This window comes from Arachis stenosperma, chromosome 4, assembly GCF_014773155.1.
Source record: "Arachis stenosperma cultivar V10309 chromosome 4, arast.V10309.gnm1.PFL2, whole genome shotgun sequence".
NCBI classification, from domain to species: domain Eukaryota; kingdom Viridiplantae; phylum Streptophyta; class Magnoliopsida; order Fabales; family Fabaceae; genus Arachis; species Arachis stenosperma.
This window is the reverse complement of record NC_080380.1, coordinates 128155950-128182717: the sequence shown is the minus strand read 5'-3', so window position 1 is coordinate 128182717 and position 26768 is coordinate 128155950. Positions and strand designations below refer to the sequence as shown.

General features: G+C 29.8%; 1 protein-coding gene across 1 annotated transcript; it reads right to left on the bottom strand.

The window, feature by feature from the left end:
* Window positions 1-8989: 8989 nt before the first annotated feature.
* Window positions 8990-11743, bottom strand: LOC130976210 (uncharacterized). Its single transcript, XM_057901001.1, has 9 exons — window positions 11509-11743; window positions 11356-11418; window positions 11185-11240; window positions 10776-10869; window positions 10548-10608; window positions 10005-10086; window positions 9734-9789; window positions 9299-9362; window positions 8990-9207 (listed from the first exon to the last, which is right to left on the bottom strand). Exons 1-9 carry the CDS (start codon window positions 11662-11664, stop codon window positions 9144-9146), a joined length of 696 nt encoding a protein of 231 aa, XP_057756984.1. The 5' UTR covers window positions 11665-11743; the 3' UTR covers window positions 8990-9143.
* Window positions 11744-26768: the final 15025 nt, after the last annotated feature.

Sequence of the window (26768 nt, the reverse complement as noted above, 5' to 3'; positions counted from 1 at the left end):
AAGATTAGCTTTCGAATGAGCTTGAAACCACAGCTAACATAGTGTTTGAGTGCTATACAATTAATAGCATTAAAGTAGATGTTGATGTAAGGAAAATACTAAATTATATACAATACTATTTTTTCATATTATTGACTTATTCTTGATTTATTTTACGATTTTAACTTTTAATTTTATTCTTCATTTTGATGTAGGATTCAAACAAATCGAAATCTACCATCACTATCATTATATCATGAAAAAAGGCTTGAGAATTCTACAGTATGATAAATTATGCTTTGTAGATTTTGGATATATTTGGTACTTTGGTTGTTTTATGAATATGTTTGATATTAAATATTTTTATTGTTAATGTCTTTGGAGACTATGAATATGTTGTTAATGTCTTTTTGTCGTCAATGTCTGTGGAGACTATGAACATGATGCTTGATATGTTTTTTTCATTATTTTCAATTTTTGTTTTAATTTTTTAAAAATCCGCAGATATTGTGGAGTCCACGGTCCCCGGCGGATATGGAGTCCTCGATACCCGTTGTAAAAATGAGACAAGGACAGGACTAAATATGGAGGTTGGGGTGGGGGCATGTTTTCGCCCTCATGGGTACCCGTTGCCATGCCTATTCCACACTTAATTTAGAAATCCTCTCAAGTTTGGACTCGAGCAACTAGACCCACTTTAGTTTTCTCCTAATTTAGCACCACGCAATTTCAGTCATCATAGAATTACTTAATTTATTTATGAGGTTACTACATCGGATTTTAAGAAATCGGTTTAACAATTAACTTCAATCCTTCAACAATTTTCAAGTCCAATCCTAGCTTCTCATAATTCAACTCAACAACCAACACAATATCATCAAGCCAAATCAAAATTTTCAGTCGCCATTAGTTCCCAAACAAGTTTACAAAAGTGTACATTACCATCAAACAAACTTGTATTTACACACATACAATCAATTTCACAATAACATCAACACTATCCACATTCACAGCTCCAAACAAAATTTCAAACACGCAAATCAAACAATTAATAACTATATCTCCAATTATTTACTAAACTTTATAGTCATTCAAGAATTAAAATATTTAATTTTAAAAATATATCTCCTACCTCAATTTGTTGAAATTAAAAGAAATCGGAGATGGAATCGTAGCAATAGCGGCTAGCTAGAATGCACCATCAACATAACAGCTTCATCATTCCACTATCAATCAGCCAGCAGCAACCTCCAAGCAGAACCAGCAGTAGAGTTTCAGGAATGGAGGAATTGGAACCAGAACAGGGAGGATGGTGCTTTCGGAGACAACAATTGTGGTGTCTCCTTTCAAAGTTGACAATGACAGAACGGCGACTCCAACGGCGGCATACGACTCTCCGGCGACCGTGGCAGCGGCGGATGACCCATTTCTCCTCTATTATTCCCATTGAAAACCATTCTCATTCTCCCTCAAGTTCGGTTTTCTCTTCCCTTTTGCAACTCTTTCAATGTGATCCCGGTGGTGACAACAGCGGCGAAGGAGACTGCCACACCTTCGTCCATCTTCCTTCCCTCACTTTTTATCGTTTCCCTCACTCCGCATCTCTCTCTCTCTCTCTCTCTCTCTCTCTCTCTCTCTCTCTCTCTAGGCTAAACAGTGGCAGCGGCGATGAGGGAAGACGCTGCACCCTCCTCCTTCCTCTCTTCTCCCTTTCTTCTTTTTCTTCTTCTTTCTCTCTCTACAATTCTCACGTCACTTTCTCTATGCTTCTTTTCCTTCGTGAGTCAGTGAGGATAAGTGAAACAAGGACGCGTGTGTTAGAGTGTAGATTCCTCTATGCTTCTTTTTCCTTCGTGAGTGAGTGAGAATAAGTGGAACAAGGACGCGTGTGTTAGAGTACAGAGAATATATACACGTGTTTTGGTAAGTGCTGCGAGTGATGACTGTTGAGTGCCTGTGTGCGTGCGTTTGAGTGAGTGGAAAACTAAAATAAAGAATTTAATATTAGAATTATATATATAAAGTATTATCAGACACCTTCCCTTTAAGTAAGCTTTGATAAAAAATATATATAATCCTTTATAAAGTATTATCAGACACCTTCTCTCAGGCTCTGATACCACTTGTATCTTTTAACATTAATAATATTGGAACATTTATTTTCTATTTTAAAATTAGGTTTTACTGATACTTGTATTAATCCTATATGAATAAAATTATATCCTTGATTACTATGTGCTTTTAATCTATTCTCTTCTAAAAATAGTAATTGTCTTATTGTTACTTGTTTCAGGATAACTATATTCTAGTATGTAAACTTCATAATCTTTTACTTTGTAAAAAGATCTCTTTTTATATACTTTATTTTTATCTATTATTAGTATACTCTAATTATAAAAACTTTCTTCTAACTTAGCTATTTTCTCATTTTTAGTTCCGGAGGTTGATACTTCATTGTTATCTATTTTTACTATTAAAAAATTATTTCTACTTAGATTTAAATTACTCATTGTTCTTAAGAATCTAGCCATTTTACGGTTAAAATTTTGCGAGTTACGGGACCACTCTCGCTGACCAACGAATTTACTGTCTAAATAGGACTTACAACCGAGACTACGATCTAGGCTGACCAATATATTAAGAGTTTTCACTGTTACTTTAAAGTTTTTGTTATAAAACTTTTAGATTAACAAGAAGATAGTATATAAATCTAAAGAAAATAATCCTTTTTAAAATTCTTATTTTTTCTCGAAGTGAGTTAAGGGAGACCTTCTCTTGTGGGTTTTTAAAACGGTTATAACTTTTTTTTATTTATGTTGGTTTTATTTCATCTTTTTTTTTCTTTCTTAATTAATTCTGTTAGCTAATTTATCATATCTTAGAAGTGTATCTTCTAATTTGTCAATATATTTATTAAGGTAGAAGTTTGTTCTTTTGTTAGAACATTTACATTTTTTTTCACACTTTTTGCAATTACACAATCCTATTCCTAAATAATTATTTTGCTAATCATTTTTGCTCTTTACTTTTGAAGTTTTTTCATCTGATGACATAAAGTCTAATTGATGTATGAAGTAATTCTCAAATTTAGAGGAGCTTTCATAAAATGATTCTTCCTCTTATTCTAAATTAATTAATAAAGCTGTCAACAATTGTTTAACTTCCTTATTTTTTATTTTATTTATCTTTCATTCTGTTGTACATTTATTAGTATAATGACCTTGTTTTTTATGTTTCTAAGATGTTACTTGTTTTCTCTTATTAAAAGACTTAGTTTTTCCTTTAGGACTTTTATGAGATATTTTATATAGTTTTTTCTCATAGTAATGAGTTCTTTCTGTATTATATTTATTTTGTCTTTCGTAAAATTTTCTTTTTTTTAATAATTTTATTTTGACTGTTTGGTGCCATTTCAGAGATTATTTCATATTGGTAATAGAATGTTCCTAATTCCCCTTTTTCAATAATAGTTTTTTTTATGGTATTTTAGTATCTGTACATATTTCTATACCTTTTTTAGTTTTCCACGGTATCCCTTAGCCCGACAAGTCAAGGACTAATCCGTTGCGGTACTAAGTTCCATTTAAGGGTTTGCCACTGGCCAATGGGTTGCTACTTGCACAAGGCAGGATTCGAACCCCCGACACTTGCTTAAGCGGACTAGTGAGCTAACCACTAGACCAACCCAACTTGGTTTATTATGTTATATAATTGTCCAAAGGTTAATGAATTATAAGCAATTTGTGTTCCAAATTGTGTTTGTAATTTTTGTAAAGCTATTATGAATCTTTCTTTCCAAAAAAATGCAGAGGCATCATCTCTAATCATTACTTTTGCCATGAAAACATCTTTATACCATCTATAATCAGACATGGTTAGATATCTTAAATTTATTAATTGGGTTGCTATCCTATCCTTAAAAGTACTTGGGTCTCCCACAAAATTTCTAATGATTGTATATATTAATGTGGATGTAACATCTTATGATTGATCTTCTTGTTTAATGCTGTTAATAATTAATTTTTTTTTTTGGATATTGAGAAAGTTATCTCTCCATCCTTTTAATTGGCCTGTAAATCTTTGGATTAACATAATTGTGGCGTCTTTATCTGAGATTTTTCTCATTTTATAAGCAGTTGCTACCATTTTCATACTACACATTTGATATAGAATTGCTTATTCACTTAATCCATTTATGTTTCATTCTACTAAATCTGATCCAGAAAAATTATTTTGTATTAATTATGTTCTTTCTTCTAGACTTACATCTACTGGTGATAGTCTCGAATAATTTATAGTTTTAGAGTAATTTATTTTATGAGTTATTTTATTTATTTCTTATCCTTCTTTTGCTTTTAATGTATTAATCGTCACTTTTTCAAACTAATACTTCTAAGTTTTTCTTTTAATTCATCTTCATCTACTTTTGCTTCCACTTTTGATTTTAAATTGATATTATCTAAACATTGTAATTTATATATTGGTTTTTTTTATCTTAATTATTTTTTCCATATTTTCCATTCTTCTTAATTAGTTTTTCATTATATCTAACATAGTATTGATAAAGTTTAGTTGTTGATGCAATTTTTTAATATCTCTTTTTTTTATGTTTCGCGTTGTTATCTTTATAGGGGCAGCTTCAACTTCTAAATCTTTTTCAACTGGTATTTTAATAGTTTCTTTAGAAGGATATTCAGACTCTATTATTGACCTTGAATTAGCTTTTTATATAATAGTTATTTTTGTTAATGGACATAATTTCTTGTTATTTTAAGAATAATAGTTAATGTATCAATAGAAGAAATATAAATTAATTCTATTTTCTTTCGTATAATTATAAAATAATTTTCTAATCCTAATAAATTTTAGTTTAAATCTAATAACTCTCAAAATTAACATGGTTCAACTAGACTCGTTTAAGTTTCTTTTACAATTAGTTCCAGGTCAATATCATTCCTAATAAAAGAGTTATGTAACTTAGAAATTAGTTCTTTTTTTTGCACAATTCTATTTTAAAAACTAACGAATACAACTTCTTTCAAGTAGCATAATTTACTCGTTAAAACTTAGATCACCCTAAAATTTGGACTGAACACACTAGATATACCAAGCTTTCATTTATATTTGGTTGAAACGCAATAGGTGTTCAGTTCTAGGAGTTGAGTACTAGAAGTTGCTGACATAAGTGCTGAAAAACTATTTTCTCTGCTTCAGACAATACTTTTCAAAAAAATAAACTAGATTCATCAAACTTTCAAACAAAATTAGTTTGACCTCAAAATTCAATTTGTAGCAATCGTGGCGAGGCAAAAAAATTGTTGTCCCGCTCAAAATTCTACAGCAAAAAGTTTTAACAACCATACTTCAAAAATTTATCATAATTCACACAATTAACGAACTAGCCCACAATTCTCCGATCTAACTCTAGACATCCGAGGTTCACCCTAAACTTTGTCCCACGTAATTCTGATCATTGTGGAAATAGTTATAATCATTTAAAGTTGCTGCACTTTTCATAATGATGCAGAAAAATAGATTTAACATTCTAATTTTATAAATTTATAACTAATTCCACATAGGGATGGCAAAAAAACCTGGCAGAGCGGCTACCTGCGGGGATTTATCCGCCAGGAGGGGGGTATGGGGCTTGGGAATGGGGGACGGGGGATGAGGCCCCGTATGATAAACGGGGTAGGGGGTAGAGATTCCCACCCCGTGAAGACTGGTTTAACATCCATTTATTTGAAAAGACTAAAATGCCCTAATATATATATGAAAAGACTGGTTTTTTGCTTAGCGTTTGACCGTTTGAGGAGAGGATAGGAGAGGAGAAAAATATGAGGAGAGGCTCTGAAGCTTTTGAATTTTCATTGATGGCTAGGGTTCTCATTTTCATTATCTCATATATGTTAGCTTCAGAGCCTCTCCTCAGATTTCTCTCCTCTCCTCTCCTCAAACGGTTAAACGCTCAGCTTCTCAGGCTTTAATGTGTAACCAAGATTAGCTTTCGAATGAGCTTGGAACCACAGCTAACATAGTGTTTGAGTGCTATACAATTAATAGCATTAAAACAAATGTTGATGTAAGGAAACTACTAAATTATATACAATACTATTTTTTCATATTATTGACTTATTCTTGATTTATTTTACGATTTTAACTTTTAATTGTATTCTTCATTTTGATTAGGATTCAAACAAATCGGAATCTACCATCACTACCATTATATCGTGAAAAAAGGCTTGAAAATTCTAGTATGATAAATTATGCTTTGTAGATTTTGGATATGTTTGGTACTTTGGTTGTTTTATGGATATGTTTGATATTAAATATTTGTTATTGTTAATATCTTTTGGAGACTATGAATATGTTGTTAATATTTTTTTGTTGTCAATGTCTGTGGAAACTATGAACATGATGCTTGATATATTTTTTTCTTTTTTTTCAATTTTTGTTTCAATTTTTTAAAAATCCGCAAATATTGTGGAGTTCACGGTCCCCGGCGAATATGGGGTCCTCGATACCCGTTGCAAAAACGGGACAAGGACATGGACTAAATGTGGAGGCTGGGGCTGGGGCATGTTTCTGCCCCCATGGGTTTGTCGTTGGCCAATGGGTTGCTGCTTGCACAAGGCAGGATTCGAACTCCCGACACTTGCTTAAGCGCACTAGTGAGCTAACCACTAGATCAACCCCACTTGGTTTATTATGTTATGTAATTGTCCAAAGGTTAATAAATTATAAGCAATTTTTGTTCCAAACCGTGTTTGTAATTTTTGTAAAGCTATTATGAATCTTTCTTTTCAGAAAGATGCAGAGGCATCATCTCTAATCATTACTTTTGCCATGAAAACATCTTTATATTATCTATAATCAGACATGGTTAGATATCTTAAATTCATTAATTGGATTGCTATCCTATCCTTAAAAGTACTTAGGTCTCCCACAAAATTTCTAATGATTGTATATGTTAATGTGGATGTAACATCTTATGATTGATCTTCTTGTTTAACGCTGTTAATAATTAATTCTTTTTCTTGGATACTGAGAAAGTTATCCCTCCATCCTTTTAATTGGCCTATAAACCTTTGGATTAACATAATTGTGGCATCTTTATCTGAGACTTTTCTCATTTTATAAGCAGTTGCTACCATTTTCATACTACACATTTGATATAGAATTGCTTATTCATTTAATCCATCTATGTTTCATTCTCCTAAATCTGATCCAGAAAAATTATTTGGTATTAATTATGTTCTTTCTTCTAGACTTACATCTACTAGTGATGGTCTGGAATAATAATTTCTAGTTTTAGAATAATTTATTTTATGAGTTATTTTATTTATTTTTAATCCTTCTTCTGCTTTTAATGTATTAATCGTCATTTTTTCAAACTAATACTTTTAGATTTTTCTTTTAATTCATCCACTTTTGCTTTTACTTTTGATTTTAAATTGATATTATCTAAACTTTGTAATTTATATATTGGTTTTTCTATTTTAATTGTTTTTTCTATATTTTCCATTCTTCTTAATTAGTTTTTCATTATATCTAACATAGTATTGATAAAGTTTAGTTGTTGATGCAATTTTTTAATCTCTTTTTTTTATGTTTCGCGTTGTTATCTTTATAGGGGCTGCTTCAACTTCTAAATCTTTTTCAACTGATATTTTAATAGTTTTTTTAAGAAGATATTCAGACTTTATTATTGATCTTGAATTAGTTTTTCATATAACGGTTATTTTTATTAATGGACATAATTTCTTGTTATTTTAAAAATAATAGTTAATGTATCAATAGAAAAAATATAAATTAATTTTATTTTCTTTCGTATAATTATAAAATTATTTTTAATCCTAATAACCTCATTTTCAGAATAATTTGTGAAATACCAATATCTTAATAGTCTATTATTTTCAGCATTAATATCTTATTTTAAAACTACTTTTAGAATTTATAAAACTAATAATCAAGTTTTAGGAGTACCAATATCTAAATAATATGTATCTTAATACAAATAAGTATAATATAACAAATCTCCTAATACAAACATACTCTCTGCCACGATTTTCAGGTAATTTCTTCTTATAATAAATTGTGGAACACAACTGTAATTTATATCTCCTCCTAAATCGTAATACAAAATCACGGTTCACTCTTTCGTTGTTTGGGTATAAATCATTATTTTATAACCACGATTTATGTTCACTGTTTTTTCGTTGTTTTACCAAGCTTTATATATAATAAAAGGACAGAAATGTAACCAAAATGACTTTCGAAAAATAGCATAATTTTATTTTTATGTAAAAGTTTTGATATTTTTTTTATCTTAAATTTTAGGGTTCACTTGTTGTGTGTTTGTTTCGGGCTGCAACATCTATGAAATGAGGAGTTATTGCTATGTCACCTAGATTTGTATTCATTTTCTTATAAGTAAACATTTAAAATTAGTTCCTAACAAAATTTAGAATGAACATTTGTAAGCTGCATGAGGATGACTCCATTTAGACAACTCCAATCTATAGGTATCACATAATACACTCACAAACTCCTCACACACTTAACACACGTTATAGCAACTAGAGAGAAACTATACCATTTGAGTTGAGTTATAGTTTATTGACGTTTTCATGTTTTCAGATGGCGCCCATGCAGAATTTCATCAACTCTTTTGCGATAATTTATGAGATGGTATGGTGAATGTGGCACAACACAAATAAAGCTTTAAAGATGCAGGGGTGGTGATCTTTGCTTGTTGGGGGAATAAGGGCATTGGCCAATGATGGTATGCAACTATGCATACATGCCATATATATTTTCTTTCCATTTATATGGTTTCTATTGGGCAGTGGTTTTGGTTCTTATTTTATTTATTTATTTCATTTTATATGTTCTTAATAGTTGTTGTGCTTGGAGTTTGGGTCTTTGGGAAATGGAATCATGCTACTGTACTAAAGGTTACCACTCCGGTGAATATTTAAAAAAATTTCGACCAGTGAAAAATGTGATAAATATCTCAAGAAATGGATCAAATTGAGCAGTCACCTCACTATTATATCCTACATTTAAATTTGTTCTTGTACATGCTTTCCCACACCTGAGATTAACAAAATATTACAATGTACATCCTTATATTAACGATAAAAAGGGAACTCACTCGTCCATCATTCAACTTTGGCTATCACCTCACCAGGCATGTTGCTTTCTACAACAGTCTCCCTTACAAATCTGGGATTCAATGAGAAAATATTAAAGCAGAAAATACAAAATAAACACATGAGAAAAGTTTTTCACTTATTTCAAACCAAGGATCACGTACCTTTCCAATTTTTCCCGTGATGATTGCAATATATAGATTGAGAGGATGAAAGATAACATGAGCCCTGAAACATCCATGGAAGTGGCAGCAAAAATGTACTTGGTGAAACTAACTTGACAAAGTTATCAGCAAAACTTGGAAACAGGACATTCCGTTTTCTTTTTTCTTTTTTTTTTTTTGGTATTTTTGTAGAAGGTATTTCAATTAATTTCAGTCCTCAGCTCTGTGTGTTTGTGTGTGAGAGAGGGTTATTCTTGCAATCCTATGTCAAATTCTCAGCCAGGGATATTTGTGAGGTACCGAGATACTAACTCAATTTTCAATGGATTGGTCACAGAAATAAGTTGACGATCCTTACTAAGAGTAGTTCTGTGTTTAATAAGATATTACTTACAATTTACAAAACAAAATAGCAAAAAATAACATTTTATTTACCTGAACCAAACAGAACGTAAAATCCAGAAGCTACATCTATATCTGAATGCTCCTTCCTGAAATAATCCATAATGCATCTCTAATAATTTGTTTTCACAAAAATGATGAAAGAATGGCATATTTCTCATACAAACTAATGAAATTCTGAAAGAATAATTACTTGATATTATGTTACAATGTGATATGTGCAACAATACTAACTTTTTTGAGCTTGGAGTGGCAAAATATACAGAGTATGAATATATCTAGCCGCAAATCAAATAATACCAACCATGTATATCTCACAAGTATATGCTTTGGCCAATGCTGCGAATCCCAGAATTGTTTCCGAATCTCAGGATGAATTTCAACATCTGAAAAGTCATAACAAAAGCTATGAGCATAACAAAACTTTATTTAATCATGTACAGCAATCTTTGACTTAAATACATATAGGTAATAGCATATTAGCTTCTTTTATCTTTCTTTTTCCCTTGTATACAGAAATATTCCAAATCGCAATTGAAATTGTACAAGCTTGGGAAAATGTAGAAGTGGAGTGATCATGCAAAATAGTGCGCCGAATTTTATTCATATATAAAAAAATTAACAACCTTCAATGAAAACATGAGAGAAAATTATCACCAAAAATGTCTATCTGTTGGCAGTTTTAAATAAACCTTAGAAACATCGAAGTGAAAAGTTTTTAAGACTTGAAAAAGTTTTCAAGGCCATTCCATGACACTTCCAACACATAGGACGAACCATGGAAGGCACATACCTAAGAGTAATACTTTTCATTTACAAATAGTATAAGTAGAGAGGAACTACGTACAGTGATGAGGCATGTCCACAACTTTTGCAGTGACACCATGGAAATCGTTACCTGAATACCTCTGCATGACTCAAAATATTCCAGTAAATTCATTTCCTAGTTAGAAAACATATGCTTTATAACAAGTCTTTGTTGTTTGGCATCCATGAACTCATATGATCCACTTGATGACTAGAATAATTAGATAAACTCAATAAGTTCCTGTCAGAACTATCTTAAACACATTACCAGCTCTACTTCGATCATCGGGACCTCCGTACTTTTCCGATTTACAACCAGAAGCCATGGGATTAAGAACTTTTCTCTTCCAACTTGAAATGATCTAGCAGATTAAAAAAAAAAAATCAGAATCACCTCTTCACAAAGTTTTTAAGTCCACTTACTGACACATTGCTCACTACTACTACACATCACCTCAATTCTTACATCAATAAAATTCCAACGTCTCCTCAATCATACAATCTCAGTTTTTTTTTTTTTTTAATTCTTTATTATTATTACAAAACAGAAAACCACAAGATCCCTAATTAGGATAAGAAAAACAACGTATTCCAATCAGCTACTACTGTCTTCAAACAATCCCTAACTAAAATTTAAAATAATAATAATAATAATAATAATAACCGAAAATACTTACATTTTATAAGGATCAGCTCCTGTATAACCCGTTGGCTTGGGTATAGGCATCAAAACCTACAAACCGAATCCAAATATCCAAATACATAAACTAATAAAATCAATTGACTAATCAGGTTTAAAAGCTTTCATAGAGCCCTAATTATTGTCTAATTGGGAAGAAGAAGCAGACCTCGCGATTGACGGCGAAGATGGGGCAGTGGCGGCCAATGAGATCGTGCCAAACCGTTCTAGACTGCAATCACCAGAAAAAAGAAAAGAGAGTAACCAAACGGCGTCGTTCGGAAGAAGAAGTAGAAGAATGAAAATGAAAATGGGAACGAACGGAGTGGTATTGACCCATGCGGCTCATGGGAACGATGTCGCCAGGTCTATAAGCGACGGCGAAGGTTGAGAAAACTGACGGAAACAGCAACATGAATAGCAATTGCCACGCTGAAAGGAGCCATGGTTTCGACCAAGTACTGGTAGATGCAGCCATGGATTCTATGAACTACAACTAGCTTCCAATAAACTCAACGCTTCTTTTGCTACTGCGTTTTGAAGGTTTTTTTTTTTTTTTGGACAGTGAATACTAGTTTTTCTGTCATAGGCTCATAGATAAGCCGATTCATTATTTGGGCCAGGTTAGATAAGTCGTTATTTCAAATGGGGCCCAATATTGGAGTTAGGTTGTAATGGAGGCCCAAGACATCCATTAGGAAGCGAAAAAAAAGTAGACTATTCCCAAAATCTAGCCCAAAAACAAAATAATAACTACAGCCCAAAAAGATTAAATCAAGAGAAATAATATTTTGGTATAGTATCAACATAAAACAAAATTGTAATTACCAAAACAATAAAAACATAAAATAACGTTGTGATCTTCACGAATTAAATCGGTAATTAATTCGGTCATACCACTGGATCATCAGGTCATTGATTCAACATTTGAATCACTAATTTACTAATTCGATCATAATTGAACAAAATTATAAAAATAAAATTAAAATACATATCTTCACAAATATATTAATAATAATCATATATCAATTCTTAAACTTAACTAATAATGTAAAAAAAATAATAAATTATTCAATAATACAAAATAAATAACACAATCAATAAATCAAATCCAAAAAATAATTTTAAAGTTAGCATCTATATTTTCATAGGACAAATTTAGAATTTGACCAGTATTTTTCTCATTTTGATTTGCATCTATATCTTTCACATAATTATTACTCGGTCCGTCATTATCTTGATCATCTTCCAAATTTAATTGATCTATATTTGTGTATTTTTTACAAATCAATATAAAAAATAATTCATAATAGCAACTAACAATTAAAATATTTAAACAGTTGAAAAACATACTAAAATCATCTAAAGTTGATTGAATGGACATATTAGTTAAAAATAGTGGTGAATCTTCTAATATCCAATTTGAGTGGCCATCAAATACATCGAGACAAATTGGATCATAGCTTTTCTTTCTCATTTGGTTCCTATGTTATTAATTTATCTAATTACTAAATTAATTAAAGAGTAAAATTAATGAGCGATATTTTTTAGAAGTGTTATACATATCAAAGTATTAGGGAAATAATTAAAAAAATTTCTTTGTTGTAGCCTTAAGTTATGATGAACGAAAATAAGATCATTAAACTTTTGATGTTCTAACCGATTTCTTTTCTTTGTGTGGATGTATTTAAAAATATTTCAATTTCGCTCATAACCCAAAAAATTATAAGTTTGACTTAAAACACAAATAGTTAATTTTTACAAATTTGGTGCTTCAATTCCATAAAATTCCCACCATTAATCTTAAAATAAAAATAAACAATGCATTACAATCAAAATATTTACCTAGCATTACTTAATAGAATATTTCTTAATTTTTAAATAAATAAAGAAAGATAAAACTTAATAGAATATTTACCTGACATTACTGTACTTCATTCATGTATTGCAGATTATTTTCTAAAATCACTACAACAAAAACGCCATTTAGCGGCGGTTCCTGGAGCCGTTTAGCGGCGGTTTTGAACCGCCGCGAAACATTTCGCGGCGGTTTTATGAAACGCCAGAAGATAAGGCGCGGCAAAACGGATAGCGGCGGTTTTAGTCAACTGCTGGAATAACCGCCGCTAAACATCTATTAATTTTGCGGCGGTTTGCAACCGCCGCTAAATAACTAATAAACGAAAACAACATTTGTTTGCGGCGGTTCTAAACCGCCGCCAAATTTTAGTATTTCCGTTCATAGTTATTAGAATCGAACCGGACCGTCCGGTGGTCCAACTGACTCAATTGTTAAACCCGCGCTTCCACCATTAGACCCACAACGTGTGGATCACTGTAGAATATCAACTTTGTAAAGCCTTCCACAAACGAAGAAGGTAGGGCTAGAACTTGGAACCTGGAGGAAAGAAAAGCTTTAACAATGTCATGTTACCACCAAGCCAAATGTCTCTTCGATGTTTATAGCGCTAATAATTATATATATCATATGAACACATTTAATTGCCACACAGATTTTTGTTGTATACTTTATATATCTGATCATTGTTATTATAGGCACCTTATATATTGGGTAAAATTCACAATTAAATCAAATGGAGGACTAAATTACATAATTCTACCAAATTGAAAAATATTACCAGGATCTCCCAAAAGCATATTCTTATGTAATTCGAATCAGTCTCATTTGAATTAGACAAACAAACACTACTTTGAATTAGTCCTATTCAAATTAGTAGTAATGCTTGTAATTGGAATTTGTCCAATTTGAATTATGCTTGCATGTAGTCTTATGGTAGTTCGAATCAGGGTGATTCGAATTATGCACGCTAAGTCGTCCCTAGTAATTCGAATGAGTCTGCTTCGAATTAATTTTGGACCATAGTAGATCGAATTAATTTACGTCTATTTATATATGATCCAAGCATATATAAAGAGTACAATAAAGAGTACATCTAATAATATCCATAATAAATTCAATAAAGAGTATATTCAATCATAAATAAAAAAAAACAATAATTATAAATATTTTTTATAAATTATTAAAAATAAAATATTTTCTAAAAATATTTATTAAGATTTAGAATTTAGTCTTTAATATTTAAAATTAGTAAAATATTTGTCAAAAATATTATATTTTGTTGGTCAGTTAGCATTATTGAATCTATTAACCATAATAATATGTAGATAATTGTTTGGTTTTCATATAAAAAATATTTTTATTCTATTTAGTATTTAATTTTGATAAAACATTATTTTATTTTAAATTTAGTTATTATGAATTCTTATATCTAAGAATACAAGCTAAGATTGTTATTTAAAAAAAATTTAAATTTTTTATTTTAATAAATGTCCAACAAATCATTAAAATAAAAAAAATTATAATTTAAAATTATAATTTTTGTAAAATTATAACGTTTTGAATTTTTAATGACTTGTAGAAAATATTTTTAATTATTATTTTTAATATTTTATAGAAGATATATATAATTATTATTTTTAAAAAATGTTTGATTTTTAATTAGTTCAGAATATGATTTTATTTTCTTCTTTTACATCCACATTTGAATGCAAATTTAAATGCCAATAAAGTAAACAAAAAAATCTTATTGGTAAATTTGTTCACATGAGTTAACATATATGACTTATTTAACTTGTGAAATTTTTATTTATGTAAAACGAATGTAGAAAAAGTGTTACAAGTTTAAGTAACAATGATTTAAACATATATAGTTTAAGATAGTAGTATTTACTTAACTAGATTATACCCAAATGATTATTACTAAAGAAAACATTGCAATATGTGGTAATACGCATTTTGCGGCGGTTTAAAAGTAACCGCCGCAAAATGCCTAACAAGAAGTCACCGGCGGACATATCGCGGCGGTTTTCGAAAAGAAGCCACGAAATACAAACCTGACCGGCAATATAGCGGCGGTTTGAAGAAAACCGCCGCGAAATGTTAACCTTACAGCAATATAGCGGCGGTTTTAGCAAAACTGCCGCTAAATGTCGTCATGATTGCAGCCCAACCTTTAACCGCCGCTATATGTGCCGCAATTTGTCTTTTCGCGGCACATTTACAAAACCGCCGCAAAATAACCGTCGTTATCTTAAGGATTTGTTGTAGTGAATCTTCTTCAACATTCTTATATATTCTCATCTTAGAGTTCAAATCTAGATCATTATAAGTACATTTCTCAATGATATTTAGTAGGCCCGAAATCCTTTGCTTATGTTTTTTAAACTCATCAGCATTGAATCGAAAAGCAGAATTTAACCAATAGCCTACAGCATGAAGATTTTTGCAAAATTATGAATCCCAACAAATATCCAAAATCCTCAATAAAGTTTCACGATCTTCTTTTTTCTTTGAAACCTCTTCACTATTTCTTTTTTAGCCTTATAAATAGCTTGATAAACAAATTTTATTGCAGTTTTATCTTCACTATTTATAATATGTAGCATACAAACAAGTGGTTTAGTAAGCTTGACAATATCAATAAATTGACTCCAAAATTCAGAATCTAAAATTTAATTCACAAACTTTTTAACGTTAGCTTTTTTAGAGTAAGCTGAGATTGTCTATTCTTTAAAAGTTATTATAGCTCTCAATGTATTTTTTGAGCTAAAATACTCTGTAAAATTATGAAATTCATAGTAAAATAAGTTGGAGTTAGATGAAGTATTTTTCATCCACCTGTAATCTTACTTATCAAATACAATGGATGACAATAATTATATATGTATTTCATAATCTTTAAAACATGTGAACTAGTCTCACTTACTTCCTTCAATTGTCTAATATCTTGTAATATCATATTAATATAATGTACAGTACAAAAAAATTATTAAAACTTAGGAAACTTGCTTCCAACAACCTTTCACCAGTAACATAATCTATAGCATTATTCGTCAACAATATTTTTAAAACCGACAAATAATTAAGACAACATTCTTAAAAAGCTTAAACAATAAATTAACCGTCTTTGAGGCATGAAAAGCATCAATTAATTTTTAAAAAAAATAGTTCTTTTAAAATAATAAACCAAATAAGTTAATTAAAGTGCGTTTGCAACAATCAATTCATCTATCCGCCATAATAATATATCCAGTTTGCTTTTAAATTTTATAATAACACTCGCTCATTTTTTTTTTTAATATCCTCTACCAACTTGGCCAACAAATACCCACGAAAAAAGATTATGGTGGACAATAGTTATTAACATATTATATAATTGATATAAATTTATCATGATTCGATACTTTTTTTTTTCTGAATTTCTAACTGGTTGGATGTAACATTATCTGGCAACTAATCTTTTGGAGTGAAGACATCAACTAATTCTCTGTTTTTCTTTGGTAAAAATAAAGTTTAACCAGTTAAATGTTTATTATGCATTAAAAGATTGAAGAATAGCAAACAATTTAATGTGATGTTTTATATCAGTTTAAATTTAAAAAAGAATTAATTCCATGGAAATTCTTAATTTAATATTTAAATATCAAAATAATTAGTGACTACTATATCAACCACAGATACCTAAAAAATCGAAAAACAGAACTAATAGTATCATCATATCATAACATACTTGTGCTTATGAACAAAAAAGCGTGTTGGAGTTGAATACATAAGCGGGATGAGGATTTAATATAAATATGAAAAGAATACACTTTGAATGGTTAATATGAAGTATAGAGATTGTCCTAGAGGATCACATACCTATATTGTAAAGTCTTCTATCTGATCCCATCAATATTGTCGCTGAAATTAAGCAAATAGGTAAAGAGCAATTCAACATTAAATTTTGTTGACAATGACAAATGCAGTGATAAAGATTAAAGGGTTTGCATGTACAACTAATTCTTGTCTTCCATTATTACATGGATATCATTGGCTTTGTTATTGCCACAAGTGAGCAAAAAGCACTGGATAAGCCATTTGGTGCCAAGCTGGAGATCACACAATTCTTCTGATAATTTCATTGGTCATTCAAAAGAAAAATTTCGTATTATTCTTTTCTCATATTGAAATTAAACATATTTAATATATATTTTATAGTTACATATATATAATTATTTATTTTAATGTATGATTTTGAGAATTATGTAAAATATAATAAATAATTAAATATATTCTATGAGTGTATGATAAAAATCATCAGATCAAAATATGGACATGTGAAGTAACATTAATTTGTGTTTTCTGGTCATTATATTCATTATATTTAAGTTATTAGTATATATGTATAACTTATATATCCATACATCCGGCTAAATAATTCTAGCAAATATATTTACCTGAAAAAAATTGACTAGTAGTATGGGAAGTCTATATGGGTGGAAAATGTCTAATTATCTCATTTAATAGAGAAACATTTTCATATTAATGGAAGCATATTTGGAAGTATTATAGAAATATAATTATTTATATACTTTTTTTTATCAGTTTAAATTTGAGAGAAATAAATTCATCACAGAAGCATTTCAGAAATATTTAAAAGTATTAATTTTAAATTTTATATGTGATTTCTAGACATTACAAATAAGATGATGAAAAAATGATAATTTTGTAAGATAAAATTTAATATAATTTTTAAATATTGTGAATAAAAAATAAAAAATACAAAAAGAACTTTTTCCCAATCACCCACCTGTGCCAAAAAAATCTAAATTATTGATATAGTCCTTAAATATTTGGTGAGATAATTTATTCTATTGTGAGGTTGAAAATAATTTTAACACACATTGTTTAGCTACAGGAGCTTTCATGCATATTTCTTTTTCTATTTTCAACCTTGTGTTGTCAGATACATCTTTAATTTGGAAAGAAAATGATCAATGATAGTGTCAGAAACAATTTTTCTTTTCTTATTTTCTTTAAAGGCAGAAGTTAGCTATATAGGTTTTATCAAGATATTCATTTGGTTTATTATTTAGGAAAACTTTCAAATGTACCGGAAACACTAGTATTCCAGTTATTTTAACCGCTGATTTCAATTAATATATATTATATATATTTTTTATAATTTAGATTAACGGTTAAAATAATTGGAGGTGTTCCTGATATATTTAAAACTCTTCCTATTATTTAATCTCCAGTTACTTCTAATTTCTTACTAAATTAATTAATAAAAAATCGTCTTTTGTGTCTGAGTTTATATATCATAGTTATCAAATTCGGTTTCATTCGATTAATTGAACCAAAAAGTCAATCATTTAGTCATCAATTAAATAATTAATCCGATCAAATTTAATCAAATTCGATAAAATTAGATAAATTAATTCGGTCAAATTAGACAAAGTTATAATTTTCCATCCATGATATTTTTTATTAAATATATTAAATAAATAAAATTAAATTATATTTATAAAGTTAAAAGAAAAAATAAACCTTTTAAATTATTATATATTTCTATTTTCATAATTATGACTTTTGTTTTTTATTTCTACTTATATATACTTAAATACTATAATAAATATAAATTAATTGATAAATTATTAAAATTTAAAAATAATCATTAATTTAATATAAAACAAAAAATAAAATAAAATTTTATATAATTATTTAATTATAATAAAATTAATTAGTTCAACCTATAATTCACTAATTAAATCAATAATCCAATAACTCAATAAAATGATCAATTTAATTAGTGGTTCTCTTTGGTAATTATGCTATATATAACAACTTATAGAAATTAAAGTTCTGCACTCAGTTAGTCACTAACTATTATCATCACCACATTCAAAAAGATACGAATCTCGTGATGAGATGGTCCCTTTTATCAATTTCGATCCAAATTTTGTGAAAAAAAAAGTAAAAAAAAAAAAAATCAAAAGTCAAAAATAAAAAAGGTGACTATAGCTACTGTTTATGGAAGACTCTTGAAAAAGACATCCAAAATTCCCAACTTATGATGTAGTCCACACATTATTGTAATTAAGTTGAGTTATGTTGCATTACTTGTATACTTTTTATTTGTTGACACCCATCTTAATTTAATAATAAAAATAAGACTTCAAACTAAAATTAAAGTATATGTCACATGCATTAAAATTTAACAAAAGATAACATGTAACAACACTATGTACAAAAGTGTTACATTACACCCATCGCACACTCTTGTTGTACATTCCACAGAGATCACATAACTAAAAAGGATAATGGTGATCCTACAACTAAAAGTTGAAAGCAACCAACAACTACTGCCATTGTATATACCAAATATTAGGAAAGTAAAAATATACTATTAAGTTTTTTTTTTTTTTTTTGTTCTAGTAGTGTGTTTAATATACAAGAGTAGTAGTGTAATTATTGGTTGTTTCCAACTTCCTAATTGTGGTAGAATTAGCATTATTGTAACCAAAACTCTTTTAAGACCTTTCTTTTTTGTATCACTAACATCAAAGAAAATTTTACAATCCTAGCTATTTGTCCTTATATGTCTATTTATCTAATCCATCTATTATATATTATTAAATACAAAATTCTTTATTAATAAATAGCACAGCTAACTGATATATTCTTGAAAATAATTTCTTTTATTCATTTAAATATATTATTTATTTATTTATTTATTTAATTTGATTGAAATAAATATCAAATTATTTAATATTTTATTTGATCATATTAATTACAATTAATTAATTATATTAATTATTTAATTTGAGTAAAATAAATAAATTAATTTTATTTTAATTTTTATTAATTTTTTATCTTATATATTTTGATTAATAATTTTTAAAAATGTTATAATTATTCATTTATTTGATTTAGTTAAGATGAATATCAAATTATTTTATATTTTGTTTGACCATATTAATTATAACTAATCAATTATATTAATTAGTTAGTTTGACTGAAATATATTATTAAAATCGAATTTTTTCAATTAATAGCATAACTGATGTAGCATATTTTTAAAAGTATTTTCATATTTATTTTATTTTATTTAGTTAAATGTATTAATCAATTAAATTAAAATAAATATAAAGTTATTTAATATTTTATTTGATCATATTAAGTATAAATAATCAATTATATTAGTTATTTAATTTGACTTGAATAAATAAATTAATTTTGTTTTAATTCGAATGAATCTTTCATCTTATGTATTTTGATTAATGGATTTTAAAAGTTTTATAATTGATCATTTATTTAATTTGATTGAGATAAATATCAAATTATTTAATATTTTATTTGACTATATTAATTTAACTAATCAATTATATTTATTTTGACTGAAATAAATAAATAAATTAATTTTTATTTTTATTAATTTTCATCTTTTGTATTTTGATTAATTATTTTTAAAAGTATTATAATTTTTGCATATATATTTATAAGATATTTTTTATTTATTTAACTTATTTTATTGAATCAAATAATTATAATTAATCTATTATATTAAGTATTTAATTTAATTAATTTAAATATATCTTATTTAATTCAATTTATTATCACATTAATATTTAAGTTGTTATTTACCATTTTTTTTTCATTTTCTTCTTTGATGTTAAATATTTTAATTTTAAAATTTAGATTTTTATTTATTATTTATTTTTTATTTTAATATCAAATCTATTTTTATTAATATTTTCTTGCAATATAAAAAATTTTCTAATAATTTTTAGCTACTATAATTTAGTGTTATATGCACTATAAAATTCTATTATTATTGTCCACTTTATTAGGAAAATATTTTATATGAATATATAATGACCTCATAAATGTATTAAAAATAAAATTTTAACGAATTTTTTTTTAATGCTAAAGATTTTATTACCATCGACCTTTTTTAAATATTTAAAGAAAATATATGAATTTTCAAGACATAAAGACAACAAGAATAATGCTTCATATAACTGCATGTCTCACTATTCTATCGATACAAGAGGATAGAAAATTTATTGATGTCATTAATATCATATGTCAAGAGGTTGTTTGTCATTCGACTACTTTTTAACAATATCTCAAGATAAAAATATGTATAGAATAGCTATTGACATGGACTCAATGATATTTTATGCCAATAAAAAATAATATTAAATAGAAAGAATCGAAGAATGAGTTTTATTAGCTATGATAGTATATATTTTTTAATTATTGATTATTTTAAGTTGATTAAATTTTAACATTATTATGTATCATGTATAAAATTAACCATGTAAGATAATGAAATTAAACAGTTGTGCTTATTTGATTTAGATAAAATTTTACGATCTTGTGATAAAACTTTAAAAGACTATCTTAACAACTGAAGTAAATAGTTCTTTGTTAACTAAAAGAATAGTTATAGAAAAACTAAACTTTGAAAGTAATGAGTTAAAACAGATAACTTTAATCACGTTGGCCTTTATAACACGTTGAAGGTTGTGGTAGGATTAGAAAAGGGGGTTGAATCTATGCCTTCTTTTCAATTGCAGTTATTACCCTTTTAAACAAACTTTCAATTCAGGTTCTGTTTGAACTCAGTAGCGAAAATTTATGAGACAATTTATTTTTGTCTCATGAATATCAGAAAACAGAACTCAGTAGAGAAGAGAAAAGCTAACACCAGCATGTATCCTGGTTCGGTTGCCTTGTGCTATGCAACCTACATCCAGTCTCCTCCACAACTATGGAAGAATTTCACTATAATTAACAGTATTACATACACCAATTTCACAGGATTTACCCAATCCTTTCACACTCAAGTTCTAACCTAACTTGACATTGGCTATGCTAATACCTAACTATTTCTCTTAAAGCTAACCCAACTAAGAAAGGGATACCTTACATGTGCAAGATACAAGACACTTAATCAACCTAAAGAAATCAGAAAATAACTCTAGACTTTTCTCTCCAGTGTATCTCTCACCCTTTTTCCACTCATGGCTTTTTCTTGAGCTTTCTCATAATGCCTTTTCTCTCAAGAAATTATAGAAAGATAAACTTAGAAAAGTACATTACAATCAATAAAACATGAAGGAGATTGACTTCATCAGCAGCCTCTTTGCTATGTGCAAAACCAGATTCGCAAACCTCAGATGCAGTTCTTCAGTATTGGCCGAATGCTTCTTTGAAAGAAAACATTATCCAAGTAGAGGAACTTCTTCACAGAACACTGTTCTCACTCTCTGGTTTTCTCTCCTTACCATCTGAATGAACATCAAGCTTCTTTTATCTCCTTGCATATTGCTGGGTTCTTCTTCCAAGGTCAACACCTTGAGCCTTGAGCTTCACCAACCCACAGATTTACCTTTTCTCCTTAATCCTCAGAGTAGAAACTCTCCTTCTGACTTCCTCATCTTGGCCGAAAGCCATAAAATAGCAACCATAGAAATCTTCCAATGGTCAACTTGATCTGAGCCCTTGAAAACTAACTTGGTCCCCAAGTCTTGTTTAAGACCGTAGATACACAACAGAGAAGAACAAAAATCCTCTTTCCCTTGTATCCCATTTCGGATAGAGCAGAGTGTTGGGAAGAAGAAATGAAGATTTGATGCATTCAAGAGGAAATGGGTTACCTTTAACCTAAGCTTGATTGGGTTTGAACTGGGTGATTTGATATCTGCCTTTCAAATTTAATCTTTCTCTTTCTTGCTTCTTTGGTGATAAGCTTATGGAAGAAGGTTTCTCTTTCTCTTTCTTACTTTTCTGAAACTCTGATTTGATTTAGACACAAGAGAGGGGAACGTTGCTTTGGTTGGAGCAAGATGGAGGGAATCACTTTTCTGAAATCTGATCGGGCTTGGATCAGGTAGTGATATGCTTGGCCCGTTTTTGATTTCTTTGGCTTCTTTCTTTACTTTTCCTTGGGCTCTCAATTTTGCTTTCAGCCTACCACCTCTTGTTTTATTTTCCATTTCATTTGGGCTGCTAAACTTAATTAAGGCCTGCAACATAATAATAAATAATTAGCAACATATACTCATTAATTAATTAATCAACAATAATTATTTATTTTGCCAAAAATAATGTTTGTCATCACTTAATTAATTTAGTTAATTTCTTAACTCAACAATCTCCCTCTTGATGACAAACATAATTTAAGCAATAATAAAAAAGAAATAAATTTGAGTAAGGTTTAGAAACTCCCTTTGATTGTTATCATTTGCTTTTATGTTGCTCCCCCTTTCCTTTTCTGAATTAGCTCTCCCTGGATTTATGCTTTCCTCTTTGTTCCTGTTTACATATGCTTATATGGGACCAAACAGATGCTATATATTAACCAAAAATGCAGCAAACAGTGATAGTTTTAATGACCAAAATAGAACTTTAACACATCAGGGTCAGGGTCAAGATAGCAACATATCATAAAGTAAGTTTCCTACCTCATTCACAACAGTTCACAATATTTGCAAATATTTGCAAATCAAGATTATTAAAATATGCAGCAGTCAAACAAAATCCACAAAAAACAGTAAACAAAAGCAACATCAGTCAATTTAGCATTCAGCATTTCAGCTATTGCACCTATTACTCTCCCTTTTGTCATCAAGGGTAGAAAAATAAGTATTAGCAACAAAAACAGTGCCTTGTATCCTGTAGAAAAGAGTTAGATCACAGTTCAAAGAACCAACCAAACTACCAAAAGTACAGCAGTATTTAGAGTTATTACAGTCATCCAAGATAACAAAAGTAGGCCAAACAGTAGCAAAATAAAACAGAGTCCATGAGACAAAAGGATAGCAGTAGTAGTAGTTTTTATGAGACAAATCCTAGGCATCAGAACCATTTTCCTCCGAAGCATCTTCAACATAAGTGGCAATGTCTTCATCATTTTGAAGGTTATCAATGAAGGTCATGAGCACAACCACCCTATCCCTTGATTTCTTCAGGAAGTTCTCATGCTTGCTAGCTAGCTTCCTTTGTTCTTTGCTCATGGCAATCATGTGATTTGATTAAGAAACAAACTCTTGAGCGACATCCTTGACCACATTCAGCAGAGTTGATTTCTTCCCAATGAAAATGGAAGTACCCTCGGTGGAAGGAGGATGAAAATCATCTGGAATGAACTCTTCATCATCATCATCATCTAAAACCACTCTCTCAGATCGAGTTGGTCCTTTTTGCTGTTTCACTGAACCACCCCCTTTTTGGTATGAATGTCTGTTTTCATAATCCTCATTTGACAGGTCAACACCAAAAGTCTCAAATATGCAAGTTAAAAACATGCCATAAGGTAGTGCTTTATCTTTCACACTTCTAACAGAATCAAACATGTATCTAGCCATCAAATAGGCAAAAGAGATTTCTGTTTTAGTGATTATGGCATACAAAACAAGTGTGTCTGTGTAAGAAACCCTTTGATATGAACCGCTTTGAGGAATTAAGATGTGGTTGACAATACGATGCAACTGAGCACGTTCATATCCTAGGGCTTTGTGAGTGGGTGTGATGCCATCAATTAAAGAAACATGTTCACAAATGTGAGCCAGAGCATCATGGTAAGAGATACCAACACCTTCATCCCACTTCACAGATGTATAAGCACACCGCCCAACATTAGTGTACTTCAAGGAATCACTGATAGTTTCATTATTCAAGATAATGTCTTTGTCCTTAACATAAGAATGCACACTTCCTTCATGATAAGTCATGTTTGCATAAAATTCTTTGACTAACTAAGGATATATAGGTTTTTTGATTTTGAAAAGGTGATTCCAATCTAAAAAATTCCAAATTTTCAACAAAAGAAAAACCTTTCTTTTTCAAATCAGGTAAATCAGCAAGAAAAGAGGGACATAGAGTACGATACTGAATAACTCCCTCATAAAAATCATGGTTCATGGTAGATTTAAAATGATGGAGGTTATAGTCTGAGTGAGATGTCATGAAGTGTGATTTGTGAGTAAAAGGATCAATGTCTGGTTCTCTAACAGATTTGAGAGGGCGATGAGGGTTACCTCTTTGTGAGCGCACTGAAACCGACCTGGATTTGGGTTGTGTTGGTTCGGGAATGGGTTCTTCAGTCGCCGAACGTTTGCCTTTGGAGGAGCTAGGCTTTGCAGAACCAGGTTTTAGAGAGCCATGCTTGGAAGGTGTGGCCTTCGGTGGTGGTGTCGGCTTGGTAGGGGCAGGGTACCTAGACGTGGTCTTGGTTCGTGCCATGGGAGCGGAGCGAGGAGGAGAGATAGGAGGAGAAGGTGAAGGAGTGAACGTGGGGTCTTGAGAGCGAGTTGATGGTCTAGGAAGCTTATGAATCTTTTCACGCGGTGCTCTTTTAGCAATAACTTTCTTCCCCATTTGGTTAGATTTAGGCTTTTGATGAAAGAGAGGCAGTGGAGTGAGAGGGAAGAAACCGAAGGGTTTGAGGAGAAGTTATGGAGGGAAGAGAGGGAGTGTTGGTAACCGTACCCAAAAGTGGATTTTCAAAACCATGCAACTGCATCACCTTTTGAAATGACATGAAAAGACCTGACCTCATGAAAGAAATATTTTATTTGATTTAAAATTAAAACAGGAAATTAATTTTAAATTTTGAAAAACCAAAAAATCAAACTAAAAATCTTTTTGGATAAAAAACATTAAATGAAAAATCCTTTTCAAAAAAATTTTAGCTCACAGCCCACCAAAAACAACAACAAAAATGTAACATTCATATATGGGTCTAGAGATGGTTGGATTGAAGGAAACACATTGGACCACTCTAGATTTGATTTTGGGTTAGTCCAGATCAATTTTTCCACTTGAAGTAAGCCGAGTACGTGCTGACTTGAAGGAAACGTTCATCACCTGCCCAGAATTGTCTCATACCTGTTTATGAGACAAAAAGCTCCCGCAAATACATCAGCACTTTTCAAATAAAGAATCATAACTCAAAATTCCTAGACAAGTCCTAAGCATGCAGAATCTATCCTCAGCTAATGGTTTTGTAAAAATATCTGCCAATTGCTCCTCTGATTTAACAAATTGAATGCAAATATCCCCTTTTTGGACATGTTCTCTTATTGAGTGAAATTTCACTTCAATATGCTTAGTCCTAGAGTGCAAAATTGGATTTTTAGAAATATTAATGGCACTCATATTATCACACATCAAGGGAATATTTTAGTCTTTAATTTGTAATTAGCAAGCTGTGTTTTTAACCATAAAAGCTGAGAACAACAAGAAGAAGCAGCTATATACTCAGCCTCTGCAGTGGATAAGGCCACTGTTGGTTGCTTCTTACTTGACCAAACATTTAAGGACTTTCCAAGGAAGCAACATAAACCAGAAGTGCTCCTTCTATCAACTCTATCACCAGCAAAATCTGCATCACAATAACCAACTGCAGAAAAATCATCAATCTTAGGATACCAAAGACCAAAATTGGATGTGCCATGAACATATCTAATGATCCTTTTAACTGCAGAAAGATGTAACTCTTTAGGTTTGGATTGGAACCTAGAACACAATCCAACACTTTGCACAATATCGGGCCTAGAGGAAGTTAAGTACATAAGAGAACCAATCATTCCTCTATACCTAGTCTCATCAACACCTTTCTTAGTTTCTCCCTTATCTAATTTAGAACTAGGATGCATGGGAGTTCCCATGGGTTTGACATTTTTCATACCAAATTTCTTAACTAATTCCTTGGCATACTTTTCTTG

Excerpts from the sequence above, each read along its gene's own strand:
- LOC130976210 (XM_057901001.1), bottom strand. The coding sequence starts at position 11,664 with ATGGCTGCATCTACCAGTACTTGGTCGAAACCATGGCTCCTTTCAGCG. Across the intron at positions 9,790-10,004 it reads ATACTTGTGAGATATACATG|GAAGGAGCATTCAGATATAG; the intron begins GTTGGTATTATT and ends GGATTATTTCAG. Across the intron at positions 9,208-9,298 it reads TCACGGGAAAAATTGGAAAG|ATTTGTAAGGGAGACTGTTG; the intron begins GTACGTGATCCT and ends ATTGAATCCCAG.